This window comes from Camelus dromedarius, chromosome 8 (assembly GCF_036321535.1).
Source record: "Camelus dromedarius isolate mCamDro1 chromosome 8, mCamDro1.pat, whole genome shotgun sequence".
Lineage (NCBI taxonomy): Eukaryota > Metazoa > Chordata > Mammalia > Artiodactyla > Camelidae > Camelus > Camelus dromedarius.
In genome coordinates, this window is record NC_087443.1 from 74,673,040 (window position 1) to 74,700,759 (window position 27,720).

The following is a 27,720-nucleotide window of genomic DNA, read 5'->3' on the forward strand; positions in this document are numbered from 1 at the left end:
TTATGTAAAATACCCCCAATCCGCACCTAGATTACAAGTTTTAAGAGGAAGGTTCATGTTTAAATCTTTTCCTGTCTTCGGAGCTTAAAGCAGTGCTCTGAGTAGAGCAGAGGTATTTGGTTACTGTTATTATGGCAGGCAGGATGTGGCCTGCTCCTTTATACTGCTCTAGATTTTCCAGAGCTTTTACAGTGGGCTACTAATACTTAGAAAACATCAAAGAGTTTCATTAAAGAGAGTCATAAAACAACATCAAAAAAAACCAAACTTCTCAATTAAAAAATGGGCAGAGGACCTGAAAAGACTTTTTTCCAAAGAAGATATACAGATGGCCAACAGGCACATGAAAAGATGCTCAATATCACTAATCATCAGGGAACGCAAATCAAAACCACAATGAGATGATCACCTCACACCTGTCAGAATGGCTGTTATTAAAAAGACAACAAATAACAAGTGTTGGCGAGGATGTGGAGAAAAGGGAACCCTTGTGCACTACTGATGGGAATGTAAACTGGTGCAGCCACTGTAGAAAACTATGGAGTTTCCTCAAAAAATTAAAAACAGAATCACCATATAATCCCGCAATTCCACTTCTGAGTATTTTTCCAAAGAAAAACACTAATTCAAAAAGATACACACACCCCTATGTTCACTGCAGCATTATTTACAATAGCCAAGATATAGAAGCAATCTAAGTGACAGATGAATGGATAAAGAAGACTGGTTTATATATGTGTGCATATATATATATATACATATATAGCCATAAAGAAAGAATTAAATCTTGCCATTTGTGACAACTCAGATGGACCAAGAGGGTATTATGATAAGAGAAATAAGTCAGATACAGAAAGACAAATACCATATGATTTCATTTATAGGTGAAATCTAAAAAATAAAACAAATGAACAAGCAAAACAGAAACAGACTCATAGATGCAGAGAACAAACTGGTGGTTGCCAGAGTGGAGGGGGATGGGAGGATGAATGAAACAGTTGAGGGAGATAAAGAAGTACATATTTCCGGTTACAAAATAAGTCAGTCATGAGGATGAAATGTACAATGTGGGGAATATAATCAATATTGTCATAATTTTATATGGTGACAGATAGTAACTAAACTTACTGGTGATCATTTTGTAATGTATAGAAATGTCAAATAACCATGTTGTGCACCTGGAATCAACATGGTGTTGTAGGTCAATTATATTTCAATAATCAAAAATACAATAGAATAAAAATAAGAGTCATAAACGGTAAGACCTTTTTTAAAAAGGGAAATTCTAAAATGTACTGAAGTCAGACAATAATAAGATAAATTACAAAATAAGAACAGTGGGGGCTGTGGTTCTCATTACAGAAAGCTTCATCTCTGAGACAGCAAAGAGAGTTAAGTAACCCATCTGAACCCCTTTCAAAGCTCCAAATTCTGTGCCCTGAGACAAAAATCATATTAAAGATTCATCTTCCCGTGATGAAAACCTTACAAACATTTGCAAATGTTGTATTATCAAAACTATCTTACTGCTCACACCGAGCTCCGGTTGTTCTGGACTGCGACTGGGTCCAAAGGAAACAAAGCTAAGACTGAAAGGAGGGAGAAGAAATGGAGGGCAGGAGAGGGTGAGGATGCACCCTGTAAAGGTAGATTTCTTAATAGGCATAATGTGCTACCGCAAGGAAGCAGGGCCCTACTGAAAGTTCTAGAATAGCTGAGCTTTCTATACATTCCACTAATTTCTACCTATTAACTTACTTTAACAAATATTTAGCACCTATTTGTCAGGCACTGTTTCAGGCAATGAACAAGCTAGATTCTCTGAAAAGTTTAAGACACGTTTAAAAATAATTTGTGATATATATTAGAAATGTACAAGCATGTTAAACTATTATGATGAGAAACTATGAAAGCACTAATTTTCATAACTTGACTCTACAGCAGACAGACAGTTGTGAAAATTAACTTTACCTTATATTTCATCTTGGGACATGAATGAATGTAGAAACCCATATAATAATAGCTGAGCTGAGGTGTTTTCTCATGAAGTTGCCTAGTAAAAGCAATTTCTCTGCCAAAAGAAGAATAAAGATGAAGGTACAGTTAAATTTAACTCCAATACTCAAAGTACTATATAATCTCGTGACAAATATTTGATAAAATCTGATATTAAGCTATTAAAAAAATCCAAGTGTTGAGAGAAAAACAATTTTGAAAATACTGTAAGATGATTTTTACTTAAGAGAAGACACCAAAAAACTTTATTATTTTGAGTAAATGCATCTAAGTTCAGGTTTTCCACTTTGCTGGGCACAGTAGTGTATCCAAAATTCAAATAGCATAAAATTAGAGATTTAATACAGCTCCTTGCTGTTATTCATTATCACCTAGAGTTCTCAAAGACTGGGTTTATCAGGTTAAAAGCAGTACAACAAATTTTAGAAAACTCAAAAGCCAACAAATTTCAGGAAGATTATCATTTACATGCAAATACTTTCAGTAGTACATGACATGTAATCCTTTCCTATGTCCAGATGCTACTTTAATATTTATTTTCTCTAAAACTAAAGAGCAGAGGAAACCATGTTACCTCACTGCTTTTTCTCTATTTGTTGGCACAGGCAAGGACTAACTGAACAAAGCAGCTGTCCGCAATGCCTATGCTTGACATGGTTTTAATTTGTAGCTGGATAAATATGGGCACAGAATTTCATCCTACTTTCCCATCTGAATGAATGCTTGTGTTTGAGAGTACATTTCTAAAGTATGAGAAAAGTTGTTTGTTCTGTTTTTAGGTTTGTTTCTTCAAGGTTTTAATTTCTTTTTCTCTGTTTTTAACAGCAGTGGATGCTTGAAATCTAAGGAGAGATTTATTTTTTTAAGGGAATAGTCTGTTCATTCTGCAAGTTTAAATTTAAATTGGTGAAGGGCTATTGCCCTAAAAATTCATCTTTACAGCAAAAATATTTTTAAATCCAAGCAACCTGAACATTATTAGACTAAAACATTATTAGGCTGTTCTGTAGTAAGAACAGTTCCCACTATTTCCAGAACTAACCCACTCTCAAGGTTCAAGCTGAGGAAGAATGCACGGATACAACAACGCAGGCCCACTGGGCTCTACGTGGACACCCTACCCAGCCACACCGGCACTCCTTCACTTGGCCCTGCTCATCTCAGTTAACTGCATCACCACTCCACCCACAAGCTGTTCAGGCCCCAGACCTATGAACCACCCTTAACTGTTCTTTTCCTCTTGCCTTCATGTCCAATCCATCAAGTCCAGTTGGCACCACCTCCAAAATACACCCAGAATCTGACCACTTCTCACACCACCTTCACTTCAAATATTTTGGTCCAAGTCACCACTATGTCTCCCTTGAACAATTCCAATAGCCTCCCAACTGGATTTCCAGTTTCTGCTGTTGCCCCTCCATAACCCACAGAACAGTCTAAGAAGTCTTTTACAGTATTAATCAGATCAGGTAACCTTTCCAAACCCTTTACCCTCACACTGGGTTGGTATCACACTTTTATAAAAGTCCAACCTCCCTGTTGTGACCTGTAAGCCCTGCTCCATCTGCACCTTCCTCATCAATGCCACCTGCCTCTCTGCCTTCCTTGGATAACATTGTCTAGACCCTACCTCGTATCCCAGCCCGAAAGACCTTCCTTCTCTTCATTCCAACCACCTTAGGGCAGGGCACTTGGACTTGCTACCTCTGACCAGGACTTCTATCCTCAAATTTTTACATAGCTGGCTCCTTTTCTTCTTTCTTTCCTGACTACCTTATGTACAAAGGGCCATATGCCTGCCAACATAATTTTATTTTTAACACAGCACAACAGTCTCTAAAGTTGTGTCTGTCAAGTTTTCTAATTTACTGCCAGCTTTGACAAAGCTGGAAATCCTGTCTGTCTTATTCAAATCTATAAACAGTATCTGGACACACAGACTGTGCTCAAATAAACATCTGTTAAAGAAATTAATTACATTTCTAAAATTCATCTTGCTAAAAAAAGTAAATAAATCCCATGCTCATGATTCCCAAGGCAAACAGTTTTAAACTCTGCAGACTAGATTACATAAAAATCTATACTTGATTATAGAGTAGAGTATAAAAACTCTATTGATTGAACGATTGCTTAAGAAACTGAGGGAAAATTACCTAGATAGCTTTCACTGAAATACATTAAAATCAACAATGGAATTGGCAACTTGTAACCTACTCTCCCCAATTTTGCTTCCTAATGTCAACCTTCTGGCCACCTCTCCTCTTGCATAAACTCAGCCACTCACACTCTCCAGAGCACTGCAAGGGCGTGAGGGGACCGCAGCACACTGGCACCCTCCACACTGTCACCTGGTCCAGCTCCCGTGCCCTCAGGCTCCTCTGCTACTTCCTCAAAGCTTTCCAGCTCTAGAATTTTCAAGATATACGAAGCAACAAACAGAACTCGTTCTCATTTTGCTGAGAATTAATTATTTGCTATCTCAAATGCAGTAGGATTTCTGTATCTCTTTGTTTACTGAGACATGAAATCATATTTCATACAGAGGCTGAGGTTTATTATGTAAGAATAAATACCATTTTTAATATTTATCTGAGAAGTCTAGACAAACCCATGCTACACACTGTAAAGCAAGAGATAACAAAAATAAAACAAGAAAGAAAACGGCAATAATTTCAAAGTGCTGACTGATTTTTGGGACAAAGAAAGTATCTTTTCTGAAATATACACTTCTAAAGTTACAAAATACAAATGCTTTAAATTATCAGTTCTAATTTCACAAAAAGTCACAAAGATACTACAAAGAATTTTGAATGTTTTTAGTCTATACAAAATGTAATTAACCACATAAGAAAACTAAAAGATTATTATAGGAATCAGTTGCAAACATGTATTTTTGAATTTGCTATATAATTTGGCATTAAGAGACAGGTCACTTTGAAAACACTAATATTGTGGGCCATTGAAAAACACAAAAAAGTCAATTATGGGCCATATTTTAAAAAAATCAAATGGTGATTAAAAAAAAAGACCCTTTTATTTTTTATAATTCAGAGAAAAACACATACACAATAAACAAAATAATCAATCCTGAGGTATATTTTACCATGATGTGAAAAGTATGACCATCAGACAGAGAACGGGAAAAGTAGAGAGAAAAAAATGACACAATGATCAAGAGGGAGAAAAATGAGAGACTCAAGCTCCCAGCAAACAATAGAAAAATAATTCTCAATCCTCCTTCCCTCCTCTACCACATGTATACACAGACAAGCAGGGATGAAAATAGAAATGAATAGTTTCATGGACTAAGACCCCAATCTTTTTACCATTAAGATAATGCAACTAAAAATATTTTTGCTGTGTTGCATACATTTGCAATCATGGTCACAAAAGGGAAATCATCTTTCGATGAGGGTTAAGGAGTTAGGTGGAGACTCAGACTCCCAGGTCCTAGTCTAAATAACTGTATATTACTTCCAACAGACATTGTTTTAATTCATTTATACCGGATTCATGAAACTTTTAATTAATTATAAAAGTACACATACAAAAGTGATGACAAGAAAAAATATGCAACATTTAAAAACCATGAAGTGGTTTTGACAGGGGAGCTTAAATAAATGCATAAACTAAACAACAAAAGCATCCCACAAATACAATGACTTCTCATGCACTAGATTAGATGGATATAAAAAGCCAGGTAATTACCATCAAACACCAGCCTCCGTTCTAAAAGTGGTATTTCTAAATACCAATATATAAGAGACTACTAGAGCAACAAATTATTATGTACTATCAAATAGGATTTCTACTATTACATAATAAAATATATTCAAATGAAGAATTATTTGAAGTTCTATATGATCCATTACAATTGTCAGAAGCAATCTTACCGGAGGGCAGAGTAGACACCCAAAGACAGAAATGAATAATCAGGATCGTAGTACAAATAGACAGACGATACACAGTATGGAAGGATGTCAATCACCCCCACGGCAATGATCTTTCCGTCAAGCCAATACTGCTGGTGAAAGGAGCCATAGCCACAATCCGGTCCGTTAGGGGGATTCTCTGCCTGTGAAAAAGTAGACATACAAACATGAACAGTTTGTTATTTTTCTCTTTATATTAAAAATCTTAATAGTTAACCTCTTATATTTTTATTTCACTCAGGTTAGTAAGTCCTAAAATTTCCTCTTTGTTGCCATTATCTTTCGACTCATATCCCACAAAACTTTTCAGTTGTAGAAACACTGACCAAACAAAGGAACGATAGTAAAAACTCAACTTCAGATCTTTTTAACTTGTTTTAAAATTTGCAGTAGGAAATATAAATTTTACAGGATAAGTAAATAACTACTTAAACTATAATCAAATGAAGAATTATTTGAAGTTCTATATGATCCATTACAATTATCAGAAGCAATCTTACTGAAGGGCAAAGTAAACTGTATTTTTCTGTTTCATGTGAAAGTTGGGAAAGAAATGGTATATGAGAGAAAGATGGAAGACGTAAGGGAGAGGGCTGGGTGTGAGCAGAAGTGTCCCCATACTGCCAGCCAGGCCTGATCTGTCCCCCACACTCATAAAGCATACGAGCTTGTGATTTTTTTTAGGTTAAGAGTTCCTGTGTAAGTACAAAGAGTTATGATGTTCTCCCTATTAGACAAAGGAAAATAAAAGTTATTTTTTATCATTATTTTAATGACCCTATAATCCCACAGGAAAAAAATTCAGAGATCTCAGAGTATACCCACTTTCTGTAAACAGTTAAATATTTCTTACTTTAAAATTGAACATAATTTTAAATGAACTGCTCTCAAGTGAAAACCATATAATTAAAATTATGAAGCACCATAAAAATGCCTTGCTAGAGACTGAATGGATGTTAGAGATTAACAATTTAAGTGAACAAATATACAAAACTTGTATATCATTTTCACACAGTTAAAGTCACAGACACTGTATGTGGAAAAAAGCTAAAAGGGAATGAAGAAAAATGAAAAAAGTACGTTTGCTGATACCAAAACCAGAAAGACATTACAAGATAGGAAATCTGCAGAACAGTATCTCATGAACATAGATGCAAAAATTTTCACCAAAATATTCGCAAATTGAATCCAACAATGTATAAAAAGAACTATACACCATGACAAAGTAGGATTAATTCCAGGTATGCAAGCCTGCTTCAACATTAGGAAAGTAATTTAAAAAAAATTTAATGTAATCCAACCACGAAAACAGGCTAAAAGAAAAATCACATGACCATGTTAATTGATGCAGAAAACACATTTGACAAAATCCAACACCTATTCATGACTAACAGCTCTCAGGAAACTAGGAATACAGGGGAACTTCAACAACTTTATAAAGAACATACACAAAAAAATCTACAGCTGACATCATACTTAATGGTAAGAAACTGACTGCTTTCCCCCCAAGAGTGGTGACAAGGCAATGATATCCTCTCTCATCACTCCTATTCAGTATCATACTGGAAATCCTAGTTAGTGTAATAACACAAGAAAAGAAATAAAAGGTATACATACAGATTGGGAAGGAGAAAAATAAAACTGTCTTTGTTCACAAATGACCCAACACACTACGTAAAAAATCCCAAAGAATCAAAAACAAAAACTGAAACGAATAAGCAATTGTAGCAAGGTTACAGAATACAAGGTTAAGATACAAGTCAATTGCTCCCATATATACCAGCAATGACTGGAATTTGAAATTAAAAACACAATACCTTTTTCCAAAACCACCAAAAAATTACACATTTAAGAATAAATCTAACAAAATATATACAAAATCTATATGCAAAAAAACTACAAAATTCTGACAAAAGGAATCAAAGAAGATGTAAATAAATGTATATGTTCATTTTGATTAAGATGTCCATTCTTCCCAAGCTGGTCTCCACAGTTAATGCAGTCTCAATCAAATTATTTCAAGGATATTGACAAATTAATTCTAATGTTTATATGAAAAGGCAAAAGAGCCAGGAACCAACACAATACTGAAGAAGAGCACAGCTGGAAAGTGACACTAGCTGAGATCAAGACTTATTATAAAGCTGCAATAATCAAGATAGTGTGATATTGGTGAATGCACAGAGAAATACAACAACAGAACAGAATACAGAACTCAGAAAGAGGCCCACATAAATACAGTCAACTGGCCTTTGACAAAGAAGCAAAGATAATTCAGGAAAAAGGATAGTCTATACAACAAATGGTGCTGTACAAGAAAGCAAACAATCCAGTTAAAAACCAGGCAAAGTATCTAAGCAGACACTTCACCAAAGAAATTGTACAGATGGCAAATAAACATATGAAAAGATGTTCAACATCATTTGTTAGGACAGTGAAATTTAAAAAACGAGAGTACTATATAACTATTAGAATGGCTAAAACCCAATAACCTATAGATCAAATGTTGGTGAAGATGCAAAACAACAGGAATTCCCACTCACTGATGGTGGGGATGCCAAATGGTACAGACACTGTGGAGGACAGTCTGGGAGTTTCTTACAAAGCCAAACACAGTCTTACCACACAAAACAGCAATCACATTCCTAGGCATTTATCCAGTTAATTTGAAAACTTAAGTCACAAAAAAGACCCAAAGGCCTGCACACAACAGTTTTTATAATATTATTCACAATGGCTCAAAACTAGAAACAACCAAGATATCCTTCAATAGGTGATAAACTGTGATACATCCACATAATGGAATATTATTCATCAGTTAAAAGACATAAGCTATCAAGCCTCACACACACAAAATGGAGAAACCATAAACACATACTGCAAAGTGAATGAAGTCAGTGTGAAAATGCTACATATTGTATGATTCCAGTTACATTCTAGAAAAGGTAAAACTATTGAGACAGTAAAAAGATCAGTGGTTGCCAAGAATGTCAGGGGCTGGGGAGTGATGAACAGATGAAGTACCTTTAGTATGAAAATATTCTGTATAACACTGTGGTGGTAGATACATGACATTATGCACTTGTCAAAACTCATAGAACTTTACAACACAAAGAGTGAGCTTTAATGTCTGCAAATTAAAAGAAAATCACTTAGGAGGTTAAGGGATCCCAGGAAGCAATGCAGACAGTGACAAGAGAATCTAACTGTATACAAATGTACAAAACAAGGGTGTAGGGTGTAGCTCAGTGGTAGAGTGTGTGCTTAGCATGCACAAGGGTCCTGAGTTCAATCCCCAGTACTTCCATTAAAATAAACAAACAAACAAGCAAACAAACCTAATTACCCACCCCCAAAAATAGTTGGACAAAAAATTTTTTTAAAAAACCACATGTATGAAACAAACTAACTGAAGAGGCTGGGGAGGGGAAATGTGCTGATGTAAGTAACTTTGGGGGTCTATAAGAAGGAAGGCAAGAGGAAATCTGCACATAAGCATTGTATTCTACCTGATAAAGTTGTTTAACACGAAAATTACAGGTTAACAATTCTGATACTGATATGTCATGTATACTGGAACTGAACAACTAAGTAAATGGATGGCGGATGGTAGGAACCAGGATTCTCACTGTTGAAGTGTAAATTTACAAATAAGCAAGAGGTAGAGGCTAGAATGATCCACATGGTCATGGATTAGAGTTGGAGACACGAATAAGATGTCATGTTTAGCTTAATACAGGCACAGATGGTTACATAAATACTTATAGGTATCCACATATCATAGATATGCTCATACAATACCATGGTCAGCAGACACACATTTATTTCTTTGCATTCTCAGGTGGAAAGACATTAAAAAAAAAAAAAAAACCCAGTAGCAATAAACATATCTAGTACATAAATCTTGGTTTCTAATATCATTCTGCAATAAGAAGACTCAAGGCTCCTTGGAGAAATGATTCCAGGAGTGAGGCAGGAAATATACACAATAAACCTAGAGCATCTTGTAGTGCCAGAAAGTAAGGAAGTGCACACACACACACAAATCCACAATGAGGCATATCAAAGAGGCACAGCAGTCAATTGAAAGAGCCCCCGATGGCCAAAGCTGGAACAATTTAAGCAAGAAAAAAAGTAGTATTGGATTATAACCCAAAATACAAAATAATTGTCCATGAGTACATACTGATATATATGACTGAATAAACCAACGAATGAGGAAGAAGAGACAAATCTCTAATGCAGAAGAATTCCAAAAAGCTTACGTAGATACTCTGCCTAAAGGTAGGAGAGCATAACTGCCTCCAACCTACCTGTGGGCGGCACACAGTGACTTCTTTCCATAAAGTACAGTATGGGAAAGGGAGGAAAAGTAATTGTACAGGCGATCAAGGTCAACAACAAATAAAAAAAATTACTGAGGTGCTAGCAGCATCAGTGATTTCTAAAACTTCCACTGCTATAGTTAAAATGTCGTTTTGGCAATAAACACACCTTTAACCTTTTAAGAGCACCACTAACTATAATAATAAATTATGTCAACCCCTGGTTTTAGCATTCACTGTCACATACAGTATTGCTCTTTAAAAAGTCATTAGTATTTCTCTAGAACAGATACAGTTTGAAGAGTAGAACAGGTAAGCAAACAGAAGTATTATACAAAAGGAAAAAAGAAAGGGTATCAACCTGTTGTAACTACAACACCTGAATTAACGTCAATACTCCAAATTGCTGATAGACTTTAAGCCTAATTACCTGTCTCAGAAGCTAGAATGCTCCAACTATGTAATAAAAAATGAACAAATTCCTACATATTATTAAATTTTATGAAAACCATCTTTCAATTGTAAGCCCTGAGGCTCACAGGAATGAAGCTCCCTGTCTTTAAAAATAATCATGCAGGAGAGCAACCACAGCAGTGACAGAGAGACTGCCAGTTCATGATGTGTAAGGTGGGGAGTCTGTCAAATGTCAGAAAACCTCCAAGTTAAAAGCTAATTGCATGACTTTGAAGTGAGTCTAAATTTTTCCATGATTTCAGTTTAGTGTATCATTCTACGACTCATTAAATCGAATGTGTATTCATTCATGCATTAAAAGTGTATTTATTAAGGACATAATAAGTATGGACTCAATAAGCATATTCTCAATAAATAAATAACCGATATATTCTGCTAACCCTAAATATAAATCAGTCCTACTTGTGGCACCAAATAGAATTTTTTTTTTTCAAACTGCAACTACCTTCTCAGTTTCCAGTTCTCACTGTTTTTCTCATTCCCTGACCTCCCATTTAATAATCTGCTTTCATTTACTTTACTGGCTCGTTCTCCTGTGAGTCCAGTCATGACCAGTCTGCCCTACTGCAGGCATTATTCCAATCTCTCAATTCATGCAAAAGTTGAGGGTCTTTCCGATCTGCAAAGCACTTCATATAGATTTGGGCTGACTAAGCCATGTATCTACCTACTCTGACCCCCAACATATCACCTGAGGAAACCTGAAATCCAAGAGTCAGTTAAGCAATAAAATGATCATAAAACCATGGAGTTATTAAATGACCCACAAACTAGCTCCTAGCCCCTAAGTCAATGTTAAATAAGACAATCAGCTACTTAAACACATTTAAATAAACTCAGTTTTCAAACATCCCTCGTATATCCAAGTCAGTAAGTATAGCAGCATGAATAACAAAGTGTTTCAATGCATGGTTAAAAAATTGCTTCTTCTTAAAACTTGCCTTGTTGTACTCCTTTTCTTTCCAACATGTTTTCTGACATTTAAATATAAATGATTTCTTTTTCTCCATTGTGGAAGATGCTTCAAGTAAAGGAAGCTATTTTCCTAAAGATACATCTGAGATATCAGCACTGCTGGTTAACAATGATCTGCTAGTCTCAATTTGGTAAGTCAGTCTATACTTTCAAGCTTTTCAATAAGTACCCAGTAGCCATGGAAAATAGACTGGAATTGAACCTGAAATATTGATTCCCTCAGCTCTCTTTGCAGCTAGAACAGCCAGAGCCCCCAAATCACTCACTTCTGGCTGGGAAATCCTGAAAAAGTCAGTACCTACTATGTGTCCAATACCACGCACTGAACTGATATAACTAACATGCCTGATGTCTGTCTATGCACACACACACATCTGTTCAATCGGTTCTATTCTTCTACCTGATATAAAACTGCCATAAATAGAATTTCTTTCCCACAAAGGAAATCCCTTAATTCAAATTACTTAATACTTTAAAATATGGAAAGAACACAGGAGTTTGAGGGACAGAGTAAAGAAGATAAAAACAGAAAGAACAATAATTAAATCTGTGAAATCAGAAATCAGCAGAATTCTTAGAAAGGCTCTCCAATCATTCAGTAATATCCTTAAAACCCAGACTCACTGAACTTGATCTTGCCATATGCTTCCACATGCTATTATTTGGATACTATTGATTACACATGTCCATGAGTAGCAATTAGAAATTATCCCTATTGCAAATTTAAACTGTCAGCTTACATTGATTTGTCACCTTCACCTCCACTAGGTCACTTTCCGTCCCTTCAATTAACATTCCAAGGGCTCAGTCCCTCAGTATTAGAGAGGCCTTCCCAAGTCACTGACTACTCTCTATTTACTGCTTGGAGAATCCTACTTCAATACTTGGGATTGTTGCATTTCTTACCTCTTACTTAGCTAACATCTTGTAATGGCTAATATTCTTCAACTGCCACAAACACAGAAGGTGAGATAATGACAGATTATGCAGGAAATTACACACACTATTTGAAAAAGGGAAAGTAACAGTGGTGCTGCCTCGATACCTCACGGTATCATGTAAACCAGCAGCTCTCAAACTTCTTGGTCTCAAAATCCCTGTATATTTAGAGTACTTACTGAGAACCCCAAAGAACTTTTGCTTATTGAACTGTATCAGTAGGTACTTACTGTATCAGATATTAAAACTGGGACTTTCAAAAATATGTACTTGTTAATTCACTTAAAAATAACAATAAACCCAACATATGTTAATTCAATATATTTTGTTTAAAAATTACTGTAGTTTCCAAACCAAAAAAAAAAAAAAAAATTAGTGAGGAGAATGGCATTGTTTTACATTTTTGCAAATTTCTTTAATGTCTGGTTTATAGAGACAGCTGATTTCTCATATCTGCTTCTACATTTAATTTGTTGCCATCACATAGCCTGCAGAAAACATTCCTGTACACTCACATGAGAACGAGAGTGAAAAAGGCTAATAAAATAATTTAGTCCTTGAAGAGCCCTGGATGGGGCCTTGGACTACCAGAAGTACAAGACCACACTTTTGATAACCACTCATACAAATGTATCTTTAAAATACAAGTAGAGAAGGAGTCTATAAACTGTAAACTGCAAACAGAAAGGGAGCAGGTTATAGTGACCTGAGTTCAGGACTCTGGAATCAAGATACCCGGATCTGAGCCCTAACTCCACTCACCACACACTTACTGTCTTGCTAAGGCAAAATGGCCAGAAAGTTAACTTCTTTTAGAAGTATCAATTTCTGCATTTTTAAAACAAGAATCACACTTTTATGCCCACCCTCAAAGGTAGTCATAAGAAACAAATAATGATGTACAAATAAAAGCACTTTGCAGACTATTAGCAAATTTGAGTCAGTTTTGGTTTTGGTTTTAAAGGGGACTGAATGACACATTCTAAAAGATTGTGTCTATGAAATTTCATTAGTAGCTCATTTAATAGCAAGGTTAATCTAAAAGCAACTATCTTTAATTTCCTCACCAATAAGTCAGTAATGTGACTAGCAATATTTATAAACAGTTTATCTTTCTCATACCCACAGCTTGTAGTAAAATTTAGATAAGTGAAAGAAGTAATAAGCAAAGGTATTTTTCAGCAGTTCCTCAATTTCAGAAATTTAGCTGATAAGGGGAAAAATTTAACAATAAAGCTCACCACTAGCTATACAAAAGGAAACACATCTTAAATATTGAGGAAGGATGGCATGGCTTCTGTGATTAATGAGCTATGTGGTACAATACCAAAGGCACTATGTGGAAACGACATCAATATTAATGGGCCAATTCAGGCTCCCAGCTAAATGGCTCCCCAAAATGGGTGTATATTTACTCTGATAAAGTACGCCTGTCTCCTGACCCACCTGCCTCTATGTTCCTCAGTTATGCTTAAAAACATAGACACTGTTAAGACTCAAAGGAACAGGCAAAGGGGGAGTTACACTGCAGGCACCAGGGACAGCACTGGGGGGACCTGCTCGGGAGTTCAAAGACCGGAACAGTGAAAGGCTTCAGGAGCTTCAAGAGAGCAGAAGCTGTGTCCTCCTTCCTGCTAAAGCATCCAGAAGAAACTCTACTAAATTGTACTGGTTTACACAAAAACCTACGATTTGACCATTGGTATTCTGAAATTTTTTTAAAGTTTACGGAGGCCCCCAGAGGTACTCATTCAAAGCACCTGACTGAAGTATGCACTGTTTGAAAATAATTCCTGCAACTGTTTTGCCCTTTGTTAGTAGTTTCATGAAACACTGCAATAAACTTTGAATTCATTTTAAAAACAGAATCCCAAAAGTGTGGTAAACCACTATGGTATCAAAATTTACATGATTTCTTTAAAAAAAAAAAGACCCCAAAACCGAATTGAAATAGTATAGTCTATAATTAAGAAATTTAAGATAATAATTAATCTGTAAAATGCAAACAGCAATACTCATGGTTAATATATCACACAGTTTTGTGTAAGTTATTTAAAACCTGAATGCATGCACCCCTGTGATGCAGCCTCCTCCACTGTCAACATCCTGTGCAGGGAGGGGGATATATGGAAACTCCCTGCACTTTCCCCTTTAAGAGCAGTGAATCTAAAAGTGCTCTAAAAGATAAAGTCTACAAATTAAAAAAAAAAAAAAACTGAATGCAATCAATTCCCAATTTTTCTGGCAGACAATCAGTACACTAAAGATAGCTACCAAAACTAACACACTTCCTGGTTCACAGCTGTACCGTATGGTAGATACAACCGTCTACCTGGAAAAAGACTCCAACCTTGTTTCCAGTTAATGTCCAAAGTATGTGAAATTAAGCCAACTCTGAGAAAACACGTGCTGGTTGGACATGTAGTTCCCAACAAAGAACATTCCACAGAACAACAGATCTGCTATTCAATGAATTCTTGTTCCCCTGGCAAAATCCCTTCTCCTGAAAAGACAACTATAGTGTTGAACTAGTTGGGAACATTACCTGATGGGTTTAGCTACCAATATCCAGTGTAATCTCCACCAGCAAGCAATATTTTGCATTTTGAGGTTACTTTTTTCTTTGCTGATTCTGACAGTTAACACAAATTACAAGTACTCTGATTTGATATCACATTGGGTATCAACGTTTTACAGTCCACGTTATATTACAGGAACCAAATTTACTGATCATAACCTTCAAAACATTCAATTGTCTTAGTTTCATATATTTATAAATTAAATATTGCTAACTCTGTAATAAGACGGCACCAAAAATTTTAGTCTATGCAGGGTTATTCTAATGCAATTATTTCCAATTATCACCTGTATTTCAATCTGACGACAATTAAATTTTAACGATCCTCAAAAAAGAAAAAAAAGTACATGTAAAAGTAACAATATTTTGTTATTCTTTTTTAAGAAACACTTTCTCTGTTCACAAAGGAAATATATAAAAGTTAATTTTACTAAGTAAAATAAGGGACAGTTTTTACAGCCTCCAGATACTAAGAATTCATGTGCTGCTCCCATTCACCCAACTGTCTCAGGTTGCAATACGGTACTTTACGCTAGGTAAGCATCTAAAGGCCTCAATTTCATCAGAATCCCTGAGTTAGTGAAGATTATCCAGTCATTAAAAAGGAAAAAACTCTTTATACTATCTACCTCAATTTCTGCTGATACTCTCAACAAAAAATACTCAGCAGCATCTAACCTGAAAATTTTAATCAGCTCTTATTAAATAAGACCATGACATGTTATAACAACTTCTATTCACTTCCAAATTGGGGAGAAAGAGCCAAATTCAAAAAAAAATTATAAAATAAAATAAGCTACAGTAATTCATATGAAGAACTATTATGTAGGAATTAAAAACTATGTTTACCAAGATTTTTTAATAACACTGTAAATATTTCTCCAAGTTAAGTAAAAATATAACAGTACAAAATGAGATATATGATTCCAATCATATGAAAAATTTCTGTGTATGTAACACACAAACTTGTAAAAAAGGGGAAAAAATCTAATATTGTTAGTAGAGAGCTTATGAGTGATTTTTTTCTTATTCTTCCATTTTCTGTATTTTTTGAAATAGTGTTATTTTTAATAACATGTATTAATGTATAATCAAAAAAGTCTTAAAATTCAAAGTTGAGGAATTCCTAGTGTTAAATAGGTTGTTAATAGGTGAAATTTGACACAGGCCAAAGAAATTGCTGGCTGTTCTTTGAGTGCAGCTCTGGACTTGATTTTCTCTTGACTGAGTTATTTTTCAATTTAGTTGGGGTAGAGGTTAACTTACAGACTTCTGTCTGGTGGAACAAATAACCCAAAAGGTTACAGTTTAATGCCCTGTAAGACAATAACCAGTGGTTATTTATCTAACTTAGTAATCTCATCTCAACCTTTTATTAAACTGTTTGCAGATACGTAACAGACAAATATATATATATATATATATATATATATATATATATATATATATATATATATATATATATATATATATCTTCACACATGCTCCTTGACCCAGCTCTAAAGTCTTACTGGTTCTTGCATTAATTAATGAGTCAAAACAAAATTTGTCATGTTGATGTGTTCATGCTGTAGCTGTATGAAGGTCATGATTTTAACTTTTTGCAAATTATAGTTTAACAGTTTTGGAAGTCACCCACCGAGAAGCTCAAGTGAACTGACTTACATGATGAACCTAAGTAATTTATAAGTGTCCTCACAGTATGTTAAGCCTAGCATGTCTTTTCTTGTTTGTCTTTTCTTGACTCTCAAAGAGATTCCCCTGCAGTGACAGAGCTCTAACTTTGCTGTTTCTCTAAGTCTTTTTCTCCCTCTCTTCTGATTTTGTGCTTTTGTTGATGTTTTATAACCAGTAAGTTATCCCCACTACTGGCAGCAATAGTTAAATCTGGTTCATAGTCCCTGTTGGATGGATGATGGAGATCTATTCTCTGTTGGATGAGAGAAGACAGAGAATGTGGTTTGTTAGTTTTTCGTCTGTTTCTTTATTTGTGAGTTCAATCAATTAAGGAGAACAGCTCTCTGAGTTCTGAACCTCGTTGGTTTCTGTGGTTACTTCTGACCTGTAGCTCAAGTTTAGAACTGAAACTAAGAGCTCTCTACATGACTGTGAGTCTATAATTCAGAAAAATCTTTACTTCTTGTTGTACATGAAATATTTTCCAACATCCAGAGAGTATTAATAAATCACACTATTACACCTCTTAGAAGAGTTCTGTAAAACTGATTTACAGATATAAGTGAGCATTTATATAAATCTAATATTCTCCAACTTCACAGAAAGTAAAGAAACTGCTAGCTTGATGGGGAGTGTACAGCTCAGTGGTAGAGAGCATGCTTAGCATGCACAAGGTCCTGGGTTCAATCCCCAGTACCTCCATTAAATAAATTAATAAATAAATAAACCTAATTATCTCCTTCCCCAACAAAAAATACAAAAATAAATTTTAAAAAAAAGAAATTGCTGGCTCAGAAACATTTTTAAGATAAATTAAACTGGTTTAATAATTTTGGTTTAAGAAAGAAAAAAGTCATGTCTTTTCTCAGATTTATAAGTATTAAGTGTAATATATGATAGATTTTAGAAAGAATATATGAAGCTTTGTTTTTGTTTTGTTTTTTGTAATGAAAAGACCAGTTTAACTAAACTTCCAAAACTACTTACTGGTTTATCAATCAAAAAAGTTAACACTATTTCTATACAATGCTTAAGATTTTGAAAAATCAAAATTTGTGTTCAACTGAATTAAATTATAATTCTGACATTTTAAAATATTTGCTAAATTGTGGTAGAACACACGTAACATAAAACTTACATTTTCAACATCTTTTGAGTGTACAATCCTGAGGTATTGAGTACATTTACACTGTTGTGCAGCTACCACCACCATCCATCCCCAGGACATTTTCATCCTGTACTGATTGTCTGTAGCCACTGAACAGTAACTCCCGATTACTTCCCTCCCTAAGCCCCCAGCAACCACGGCTCTACTGTTGGTCTGTGAATCTGACTACTCTAGGTACTTCAGCTAAGTGGGATCATACAGTACTTGCCCTTTTGTGACTGGCTTATTTATTTCACTTAACATGTTCTCAAGGTTTGTCCATGTTGTAGCATGTGTCAGAATGTCCTTTCTTTTTAGAGCTGAATAATATTCATTCTACACAATTTGTTTATCCATTCACCTGCCCATATACACCTGGGCTGCTCCTACCTTTCAGCTAGTGCGAATAGTGCTTCTGTGGACACTGGCGCACAATATCTGAGTCCCTCTTTAAATTCTTTTGTGTGATAGCCAGAAGAGAAACTGCTGCATCATATGGTAATTCTATTTTTAATTCTTTGAGCAACTGCCATACTGTTCTCGGTAGAGGCTGCACCTCTGCATGCATTTTACCTGCCCACTAGCAATGCAGAAGGGTTTCAATTTCTCCACATTCATGCCAACATTTATTGATTTCTGGTTTTTTGGTTAATAGCCATCCTATTGGGTGTGAAGGTGGTATGTCTTTGTGGTTCTGACTTGCATTTCCCTCATGATTATTAATGTGGAGCAACCAACAATATTTTTATGTTTTGTGTTGGCTTAAACATAATTTAAGACATTTATATAATTTTTAAATGTGGATTAACATAAATCAATAAATTTAATGTATAACCTTTGGATGCCTTGGGAACTTCTAAGTAAGAATGAACACTAAAACAATGAGCATAATTTTAAGCTTATATATTTTTTCTTCTTATTTCCACATGCTACAGAATGGCTGTATCTTTGGGTCATGTCAATAAACATGTTCATCTCTGTCACTCTGAGGTGTAAAAGGGATGTGTAGGAAAGCTGTGATGTTTGTATTTATTCACTTTCTCAGTCTGCTAAACTGCTTATATACAACAGGAAGTTCTCAATTACCTCCCTCTCAAGTTCTCTCTATGAAACAGAAGTTATCACTTTATTAAAAATGTGATTAATATGGATGGTTGAGACCATCTTAAGGACAAAAGTAAGAGAAATAGCATTTGTGTATGCAAGGTAATAGGATAAGACTTGTTTTTATTTTTTTAAAAAAGTAAGCAGAACTGTTCTATGTAAAATGTCAACTTGCTGCAGAACATAAAAGCATAGTAAAGGACAAAACTTGAAGGTTAGGGGAAGTTTATTTTATTTGCCTGTTTTAAAATACCTGAGTCTTTAAAGAAGCTATAAAATATGTTAAAAATGTTGGCTAAATTTTGAGGGACATCTTCATCTGACATACTCACTCACTTTATAAGTGAAAAAGTGAGGGTCAAGATGATTAAGGAACTTGCCCAAGATCACAGAGCCAATTTAGGAGAATGCTAAGAAGGATCCAGAATTCTTAACTTTTAGTTCAGTATTCATCTCAGTGGACACTGCTTCTGTAGTACACCATGTTAACACACAATTAAAATATATTAACATGTCCTGTTCAACAAAATGAATTGAGATACTTCAGCAATTTACCAAACCAAAGTATGAATCAAGAAATGTATTTCTCAATGATTGAATTCTAAGGAACTAAAATGCTTCAAAAACTAGCAGCTCTGAAATGACAAAAAAACTAATGAACTTTAAGCATAAATAAATGAGGACAGATTTACATTAAATGTTTTCAATAAATATGACAGAAATAGGAATTTATTTATATCTGCTGCATTTTTACTGTAGAACAAATAGAAATTAAGATGTTAACCTGGTAACTGTTTACTTTGACATTTCCTTGTACTTTATTTATATTTCTCTTTATATATCCAATCCTAAACATCCAACAAAGACTTTTAGTGAGATACTATCTAAACACTCAAAAGGAAAAGTAATAGAATCCAAAACCTGTCAATTCTACAGATCAGTCAGTATGTACTGAGCACTGCAACGAACACCTCAGAATCAAGAGTGATTATCCTAACGTGAGCCCTCACTAAATGTCAATTCAATTTGAGGCTCCTGCTTTTCCAATCTTTCTTATAGAAGGAAAAAAACATCCCACGGTGACCATCCAAACTGATATTTTTATTTAGAACTCAATGATTGCCAACATCAAGCAAGACTGACATCCCCATGGAAACTAATCCATGCCAGGATTTACCATTCAAACATTTTCTTAAGTATTCATGCACATCTAATGGGCAATGAAAATTGTCAAGGCAGATGACCTCAATTTTTAACACAATGGAAAGATCCTTGGAGTAATGATGAACACCACTACTTGCTAAAGGAAGACTGACTTGGCAAAAAGGTATCCAAGTTTAGCAACTCAACCTTATACGTACCTCACCCCTCCACTGCTACCTCTGCAAACTCCCGTCATTTCTACAGGACCCAGTTTAGGTAACAGCCATTCCCTCTTCCCAATTCTGGCCACTGGTGACTTCTTGATATCTACCAGAGCCATCTAAAGTACTTTTTATTGCTGAATAGTATTAGTATGGTAACACCACATTTTGCTTATCCATTCACCAGCCGACGGACATATGAACTGTTTCCAGCTTTGGGCCATCATGAATAACCCTACCGTGAGAGTTCACATACAAGTCTTTGTTTGGACATATATTTTCGTTTCACTTAGGAGTGAAGTTGCAGGGTCATACATATTTAATATTCTGAGGAACTGCCAAAATGTGGCTATGCTATTTAACATTCCCACCAGCAACATACGAGGGTTCCAATTTCTCCATATCTCTCCAACACTTATTGTCTTTTGATTATAGCCATTCTAGTGGGTTTATATTGGTATCTCATTGTGGTTTTAATTTGCATTTCCCTAATGAATGGCAAGCATCTTGTGCTTATTAACCATTTTTGTGTCTTCATGGTGAAATATATAATCAAATCTGTTATCCAGTTTTTAAACTACGTTGTCTTATTACTAAGCTATGAGAGTTCCTTATGTTATTGATTCTAATTAAATTCCATTTTGAACAGAGATTATTTCAATCTTTTTCAGTTTACTGAGATTTGCATAATGGTACAGCACATGATCTATCTTAGGGAACATTCCCTGAGTACTTGAAAAAATATGTATTTTTTCATTGTTGGGTACAGTGTTCAATAGATACCAACTAAGTAGAACTGTGTGATAGTTTTGTTCAAATCTTCTATATTCCTTGCAATTTTCTGACTAATTGTTCTATCAATTACCGAGAAAGTTGTCCTAAAGTCTCCAACCATAGCTGTGGATTTGACTATTTCTCCTTTCAGTTCCATTAGGTTTCATTTCATGTATTCTGAGGTTCTGTTATTAAGTGAAAAACATTTCAGATTGCTGTGTCTTCATTTGATGAACTGACCATGTTATCATTATGAAATGTCCATCTTTCCTTCTGTTAAAAGTCTTTGCCCTGAGTCAATTTTGTTAGGTATGAATAGTCACTCCACTTTCTTATTAGTATTCACTTGGTATAGTTTACTCTGGCCTTTTACTTTAAACATATTCATATCTTCATATTTAAGGTAGATTTTGCTTTTTTTCTTTTATCTAGTCTGACAATCTCTGACTTTCATTTGGAGTGTTTAGACCTGTACTATATCCAACAGGATAGCCACTGGTCACATGTGGCTACATAAGTTAATTAAAATTTAAAAGTTTTTCAATTCAGTTCCTGAAGAGTTCAGTGGCTGTGTATGACCAGTGGATACACACATGTTTTTGACAGAGTAGATATAAAACATTTCCATACAGCAGATTTTTGGCTTAGATCACTTATAATTAATGTACTAATTGACATGGCTGAGTTTAAGTGGACCATTTTGCTCTCTTTTCTATTTGTCTCACCTGTCCTTTGTTCACCTTTCCTTTATTCCACCTTTTGTGAGCCTGAAAACATGTTATCATTGCTACTGTCATCACCACTGGATTATTAATTCTCTCTGCTCTTTTTTGTTAAGGCTGCTCTAGGGCAGTAGTTGTTAACAGGGATATTTGGCAAAGTCTGGAGACATTTTGCTTCAACTCATGGGGAAGATGCTACTAGCATCTGTTGGGTAGAGGCCAGAGATGTTGCTAAGAACCACACAACACACAAGACGGCGCCCACAAAAAAAGACTTATCCAACCCAAAATGGCAACAGCGCCAAGGCTGGCACACCTGAAACGTACCACTGTCTTCCTTCAAAAAATACTGTCATCATTTCATGTAATGTTAGACTCTCAAAGCTTATTGCTGTCATATACTAGTAGCTGCAATATTGAACTCAACCAAACTACCTCTCTAGGGCTCAATTTTCTTCATAAAGAAACTGGAAATAATTACCTCATAGACATCCTGTGAAAATTAAAATAATATAAGCATATAAGCATAGTACTCCCATATACTACAGTTGCAACTTCTCGAAAAACTGGTAACTGCTAATGAAAAAGATTCCAATTGACCTAGAATGAAGGACTAGGACATCCTTGAAGAGAATCCTAAGTGACCCACATTCCCAAATGATTTAACTTTTCTCACAAATGCCTCTTCCCTGGTTCTCTACCTCCAAAATGATGATAAGACTGCACCCTACTGGACTGGCTGGCAAACTCAGACTTAGAAGAGAATTTCAAGAATCTTTTAGCCTCTGATACATAATCCCTTTTATTTACCTACATTTAATTGAAGACATCTGTATGTGGTGCCACACAAAATGTAATTCAGGCTTAGAAATGTCAATAAAAATGTCTGTAAGGGAGAGATCCGACGTAAACCTAGCAGGGGAACGCACATCACCAACTACAGAGCCACGTGAAATTAGGAATATGATGGAAGTATGTGGCCTGACTTGACGAGGTGATAAAAGCTCTTTTCCTATAAAGCTTAATGAGCTCTATTAGTCTTCAGCTCACAGGAATGTAAAAGGGTCAGCCCCACAGAGGGAAGTAACTGACTCTCCACACATGGCTCCATTCAAATGACAGCAGATCAAATTACTGATGTAATTACTATAACCTGACAATTTCGTTAGATCCCAGGGGCAGTTAACTGTTTAGGACTTACAGCAAAGGGGCATGGGTCATTCACAGTAGTTTTGTGGACAGAATGAAACTTAAAGTCACCTTCATATTCAACTGCAAACCTCATGTATTTTATTGTCTCTACCTGAATTATTTTTCTTGTATTCAAACTTAGGTAAGGTATCTGGGTACTTACCATGTTTGCAATTTTCCTTCTCCAGCTGAAGCATAAGCTTAATAGCACATTTTAAACGTTTAGAGACTCTCAACATTCTCCTGCCTTTGCTTTGCTTTGCTTTGGATCTCAGGTTCTGTGTGGTAGCAAAGGAGCAGAATCCTGAGCTCAGTGCTGCTGGAGATCTGGGGGTAGCAGCACCAACCATGCCATCCAGTGGCCCCTGTGAAATTCCAGGCTAGAAACATATCAACAGTATGCCCTCAAAGTATTTCCCAAATACTTCAAGAAAAGAAAAGCACATTAGCCATCTTTTATTTTATTTTTCCTCCTCCATGTCCTCAAGCCCAGAAAGGAAAAAGATCAATTTAGCCGAGGTAAAATACAGCTCCAGGTCATTAAATGGAGAAAGCAGATCAGACAGGAAATGCAGGAACGATCACTAAACTTTGATCATGATACTTTCCCATCTACTTTTCACCAAAGATTAAAGCTTCTACACAAAGATCCCCAATGTTTAACCTGAATAATAAGATGTAATTTAAAAACATGTTTGGTACAACTCTAGGTGTACAGTTGGCACCATTCCAAGTCCTATTTATACCTGAGAGCATCCTTTGGAAAAAGACAGACACTGATCTTAAGTAGCTACAATCTAGCTAAGAAAACAGACTATTAACCACATTGAAACAGAAATATTAGACCTTGTGTGCTTTCAGCTGCATCCTGTCAAATTACAGAAAAAAGCATACTACTTTTAGCCTCAACTGATCTGTACCTAGATTACTTATTTATTCTTTCAACAAATACTTATTCAGTGCCTCCTGTGTAGTATTAACTATACAAGGACACATAAGGAAGCAAGAAAAACGCGGTCCTCTCTGAGCTTACATCTAGGGAAAGTGTATCAGTGAGGTCTACTTAAAAGCATCTTTGCCATTGTTTAGTAACATCTCCAAACCGCTACTCTGCCCCAGTGAAGTGCACATCAAGCTCCGGCCTCCGTATTTATACCTGTGGAGGTAAGCTAGCCCAGCCTCACTGCCGTCTGCTCAAAACTCCTATTTCTGGTTACTCCCCTCAGCTCTTACTTAAATTAGAGGCCAGCCTTAAGCATTATCAACATTATCTCTTCATCTAAGCTCCTACCAGTCCCTTTTCTTCCAAGACAAGACCCTGTTCCCACATCAGTCAGAGAGTTCCCTCACGTTCATCTCAATCAAACACTGACTACAAGAGCCATCACTTAAAACCTACCAAGGTATCCCATTCTCCCCCAAGTGACTTCTTCATGGGAAGAGCAAGAGGTAAAACATTTTGTAGTTAACGTTAACATTTTGTTTATCTCCTTTCTAACTAATTTCTGTATGCTTAAATTGTTTTTAAATTGAGATTTGCACGTATAATTTTGCATTCTGCGTTTATGTCTTAATATAGGCAAATGTAGTATCAATGTCCCTCTACACACCCGGATGCCTCCTCTTTCCCACTCCTTTCCCAAAGTCTCGCCCATCTTCTCCAAGTAATTCCTTATCAGCCACAGCTCACACTGACATCTGGTTCTCGGGTTATCATTAACGAGGATTAGATGAGAAAGTGAACTGGGCACCTAGGATAGTGCCTGTGTTACAATGAAGTTCAATTAAAGGTAAATCCTTTGCTCTTCGCTAATTAATTCATGGATTTTAAAAAGCGCTCTCCAATCTACTGAAACCTCCCTGAGACAGCCTCTGCCCAGACCTCTCCGGCTCTCCTTCCACACTAGGGCAGTTCACAGAGGATAAGGCCAGGGTGAGACAGTCATGGGAGTAAGGCAATACCATAAGGCTCTTCAAAATGGAATGATTTCACTCTACCAATTAAAAAGAAAATGTACTTAAAAAGAGGCGACAACCTGTTATGAAGGTTGATAGCTCTGTAACTTATAGGAGTTCTTATAAAACAAAGTCTGCATTCATCTCATTACTGGTATTGAAGAATATATCATGACAAAAAAGATCACTCAAATTATCAAATGAATGCTTCACAAAAGATACCAAGAATGATGTTCAACTAGCACTTCTAGTATTAAGGTCAGTGGGTAAACTCTTACCTCCAAAGGTGAGTTGCAAAGGAATCTGGTGAACTGCAGAATCACATTTGAATAGAATCAGTTTCATCCAATAAAAGAGCAGCAAAAGAGAACAAAAAATGAAAAATTATTACAAAATTTTTCAAAAGGAGCACATAGAGTAAACCTAAATGTCTGTATATAATGTCTTACACTGTATAATTCATTCACAAAATATAGAAAAGTTCAATCTAGCCCATTAGTAGGTACCCGACTATTTGAATTAACTTAAAGAAACATTTTTAAAACTCTGTACAAAAACAGATAAAGCACAACAAAACTAGTCTTAAAATACTTTGTTCTTTAAAATTTTATCTCACAACCCCTACATAATAAAACCTTCTCCAAGAGAGGAATCAGCAATCTTCCTGATCATAAATGCCAGAGGCAAAGTTAAGTACATGCCAAGAGAAGAAAAATATGCAAATCAAAGGAGAAACCAAGAAGGGAGAGAAATTAAACAGTCAAGACCAAGAAAGGAGGTTGGGTGAGTGAGGGTGGATGAAAGGAGTTCCCTCCCCACAATTTGGTACCCAGCCTATGATGTTTACCCTGTTCTGCCCTTCCTCTTTTTTTCAGCCCCATATGCATATTTTTTTCTCTCTGCTCTCTCTTTCTCTGAAACAGAGTTTTATAAATTTCATCTGAAACTAAGTATTAACCTGCTGATTCTTTCATGGTATTTAAATAAAGGAACAAATTTTGGAGGGGGGAGAAGCCATGAAAAAAATGACAAAGCAAATTGTAGGTTAGCTCTGAAATAAGGACTGTCACATAACTTCATACATTTTCATGATGGTAATTCATGTTTTCTGAGATGTTATTTACAAAATCAACATTTGAAATCTTTTGAGATTTATTGTAATAATAAAGTAGTATAAACCCTGGATCTTTCTGAATGGAAATTAACTACAATAAAACGCAGGGGCAGGCCTGTTTCCAAGCACTCTTCAACTTCCTCTCCACAACAAAGCCAGCTAGTTCTCCCTGGGAATACAGATAATTTGATTCTCTTTTAGAGATACACACCGAAATATTTCTCAGTGAAATTACATGATGTCTGGGATTTCCTTCAAAATCAATGGGGGTTCAGGAGGAAAGGGATGGTAGGGAGTGTGCAGATAAAACAAGGAGAGCCTTTACATTAAACCAGTGAGGATAGGAGATGAATATATGAGGACTCAGTGCACGACTCTCTACTTTGTGAATGTTTAAAGTTTTCCATAATAAAGTTGAAAAAGTATATCAGACACTTCCTTCCACCAAAACTAAAGCAAATACATTCCTAAAACATTAGTAGTGAACTCCAAAGCCAAGTAATTACCTAGTATCATCTAGGCCTTAGACGACAGGGTATACTAAAATACAGACACTGTGAGATTCTTTCCTTAATTTATATGATATTAATATGCAATTCAATTAACTATTAAAAAGAACTTTCTGAAAGTGCAAGATATACCAAATTTTAAATTTTCATAATGCTGATATAAAGCACATAATTCTACTGAAATTTAAAGTGCAACGTCTGTTGTCTTGGATTCTTTTTATAATAGCCCAGCACAAAATGACATCTACACTTCCTCCCAAGGGCAAAAAGTAACCACTGAAAGACTATCCAGTTTTAATAGTGGAGAAAAATGAAGCATGGTGAATCTTCATTTTAAAATGAGAAATTTACTACTGTAGTGTTTTTTCTATGCTTTTCTTCAATATGTGCATGCTAACTATATTATACACGCTATACTTTAGAATTTAGAAGTAGTATGGTTCAGTCATAATTAATGCATCAATTATGACGGAAGTGTGAGATAAAATTCACATTTTATGGCAACATAAGAAAAATTAAAACATAAGTTTTTCTCTGCCCTTTGGCCTCCTCTCTCCCCTCTACTGTGCACTGTGTGTCTGCATTATGCATCGGCCAAACCTCCCCCGTGGGCAGAAATATCCGCTCAACAATAAGAAGCAACACCTCCTATACCAGTAAGACAACTGCTTAAAAGACAACATTCCTTCCTGCTCTTGTAAGGGGGTCGCACGACCCACCACTTTGTACTTATAGATCTGGATCGTGTAAACTGTCAATAATACATCATTTACCGTACAGCCTCCTATGTCAAAAAACTTATATAACTGTGCTTTGACTTCTAATTGGCAGAAGAGTTCTCAGAGCTTTCTGAGAGGCTGTACCTGGAGTTATAATTCTCAATTTAGCTCGAATAAAATTTTCCATTTGTTTCTTAGATCGAC

General features: G+C 35.6%; 1 protein-coding gene across 11 annotated transcripts in view; it reads right to left on the reverse strand.

Annotated features, from left to right (window-relative positions):
* The window catches only part of ATE1 (arginyltransferase 1), a 153,650-nt gene that overhangs the window by 65,907 nt on the left and 60,023 nt on the right, over positions 1 to 27,720 (reverse strand). For all 11 annotated transcript variants that reach the window (XR_010382002.1, XM_064488502.1, XM_064488500.1 and 8 more), the window contains exons 8-10: positions 25,453 to 25,485; positions 5,910 to 6,091; positions 1,972 to 2,071 (exon numbers count right to left, since the gene is read on the reverse strand). Coding sequence is in view for 10 of the 11 variants with exons in the window: in XM_064488502.1 (XP_064344572.1) it covers positions 1,972 to 2,071; positions 5,910 to 6,091; positions 25,453 to 25,485 (315 nt within the window). In the remaining variant the exon portion in view is untranslated. The remainder of the gene's footprint in view (positions 1 to 1,971; positions 2,072 to 5,909; positions 6,092 to 25,452; positions 25,486 to 27,720) is intronic.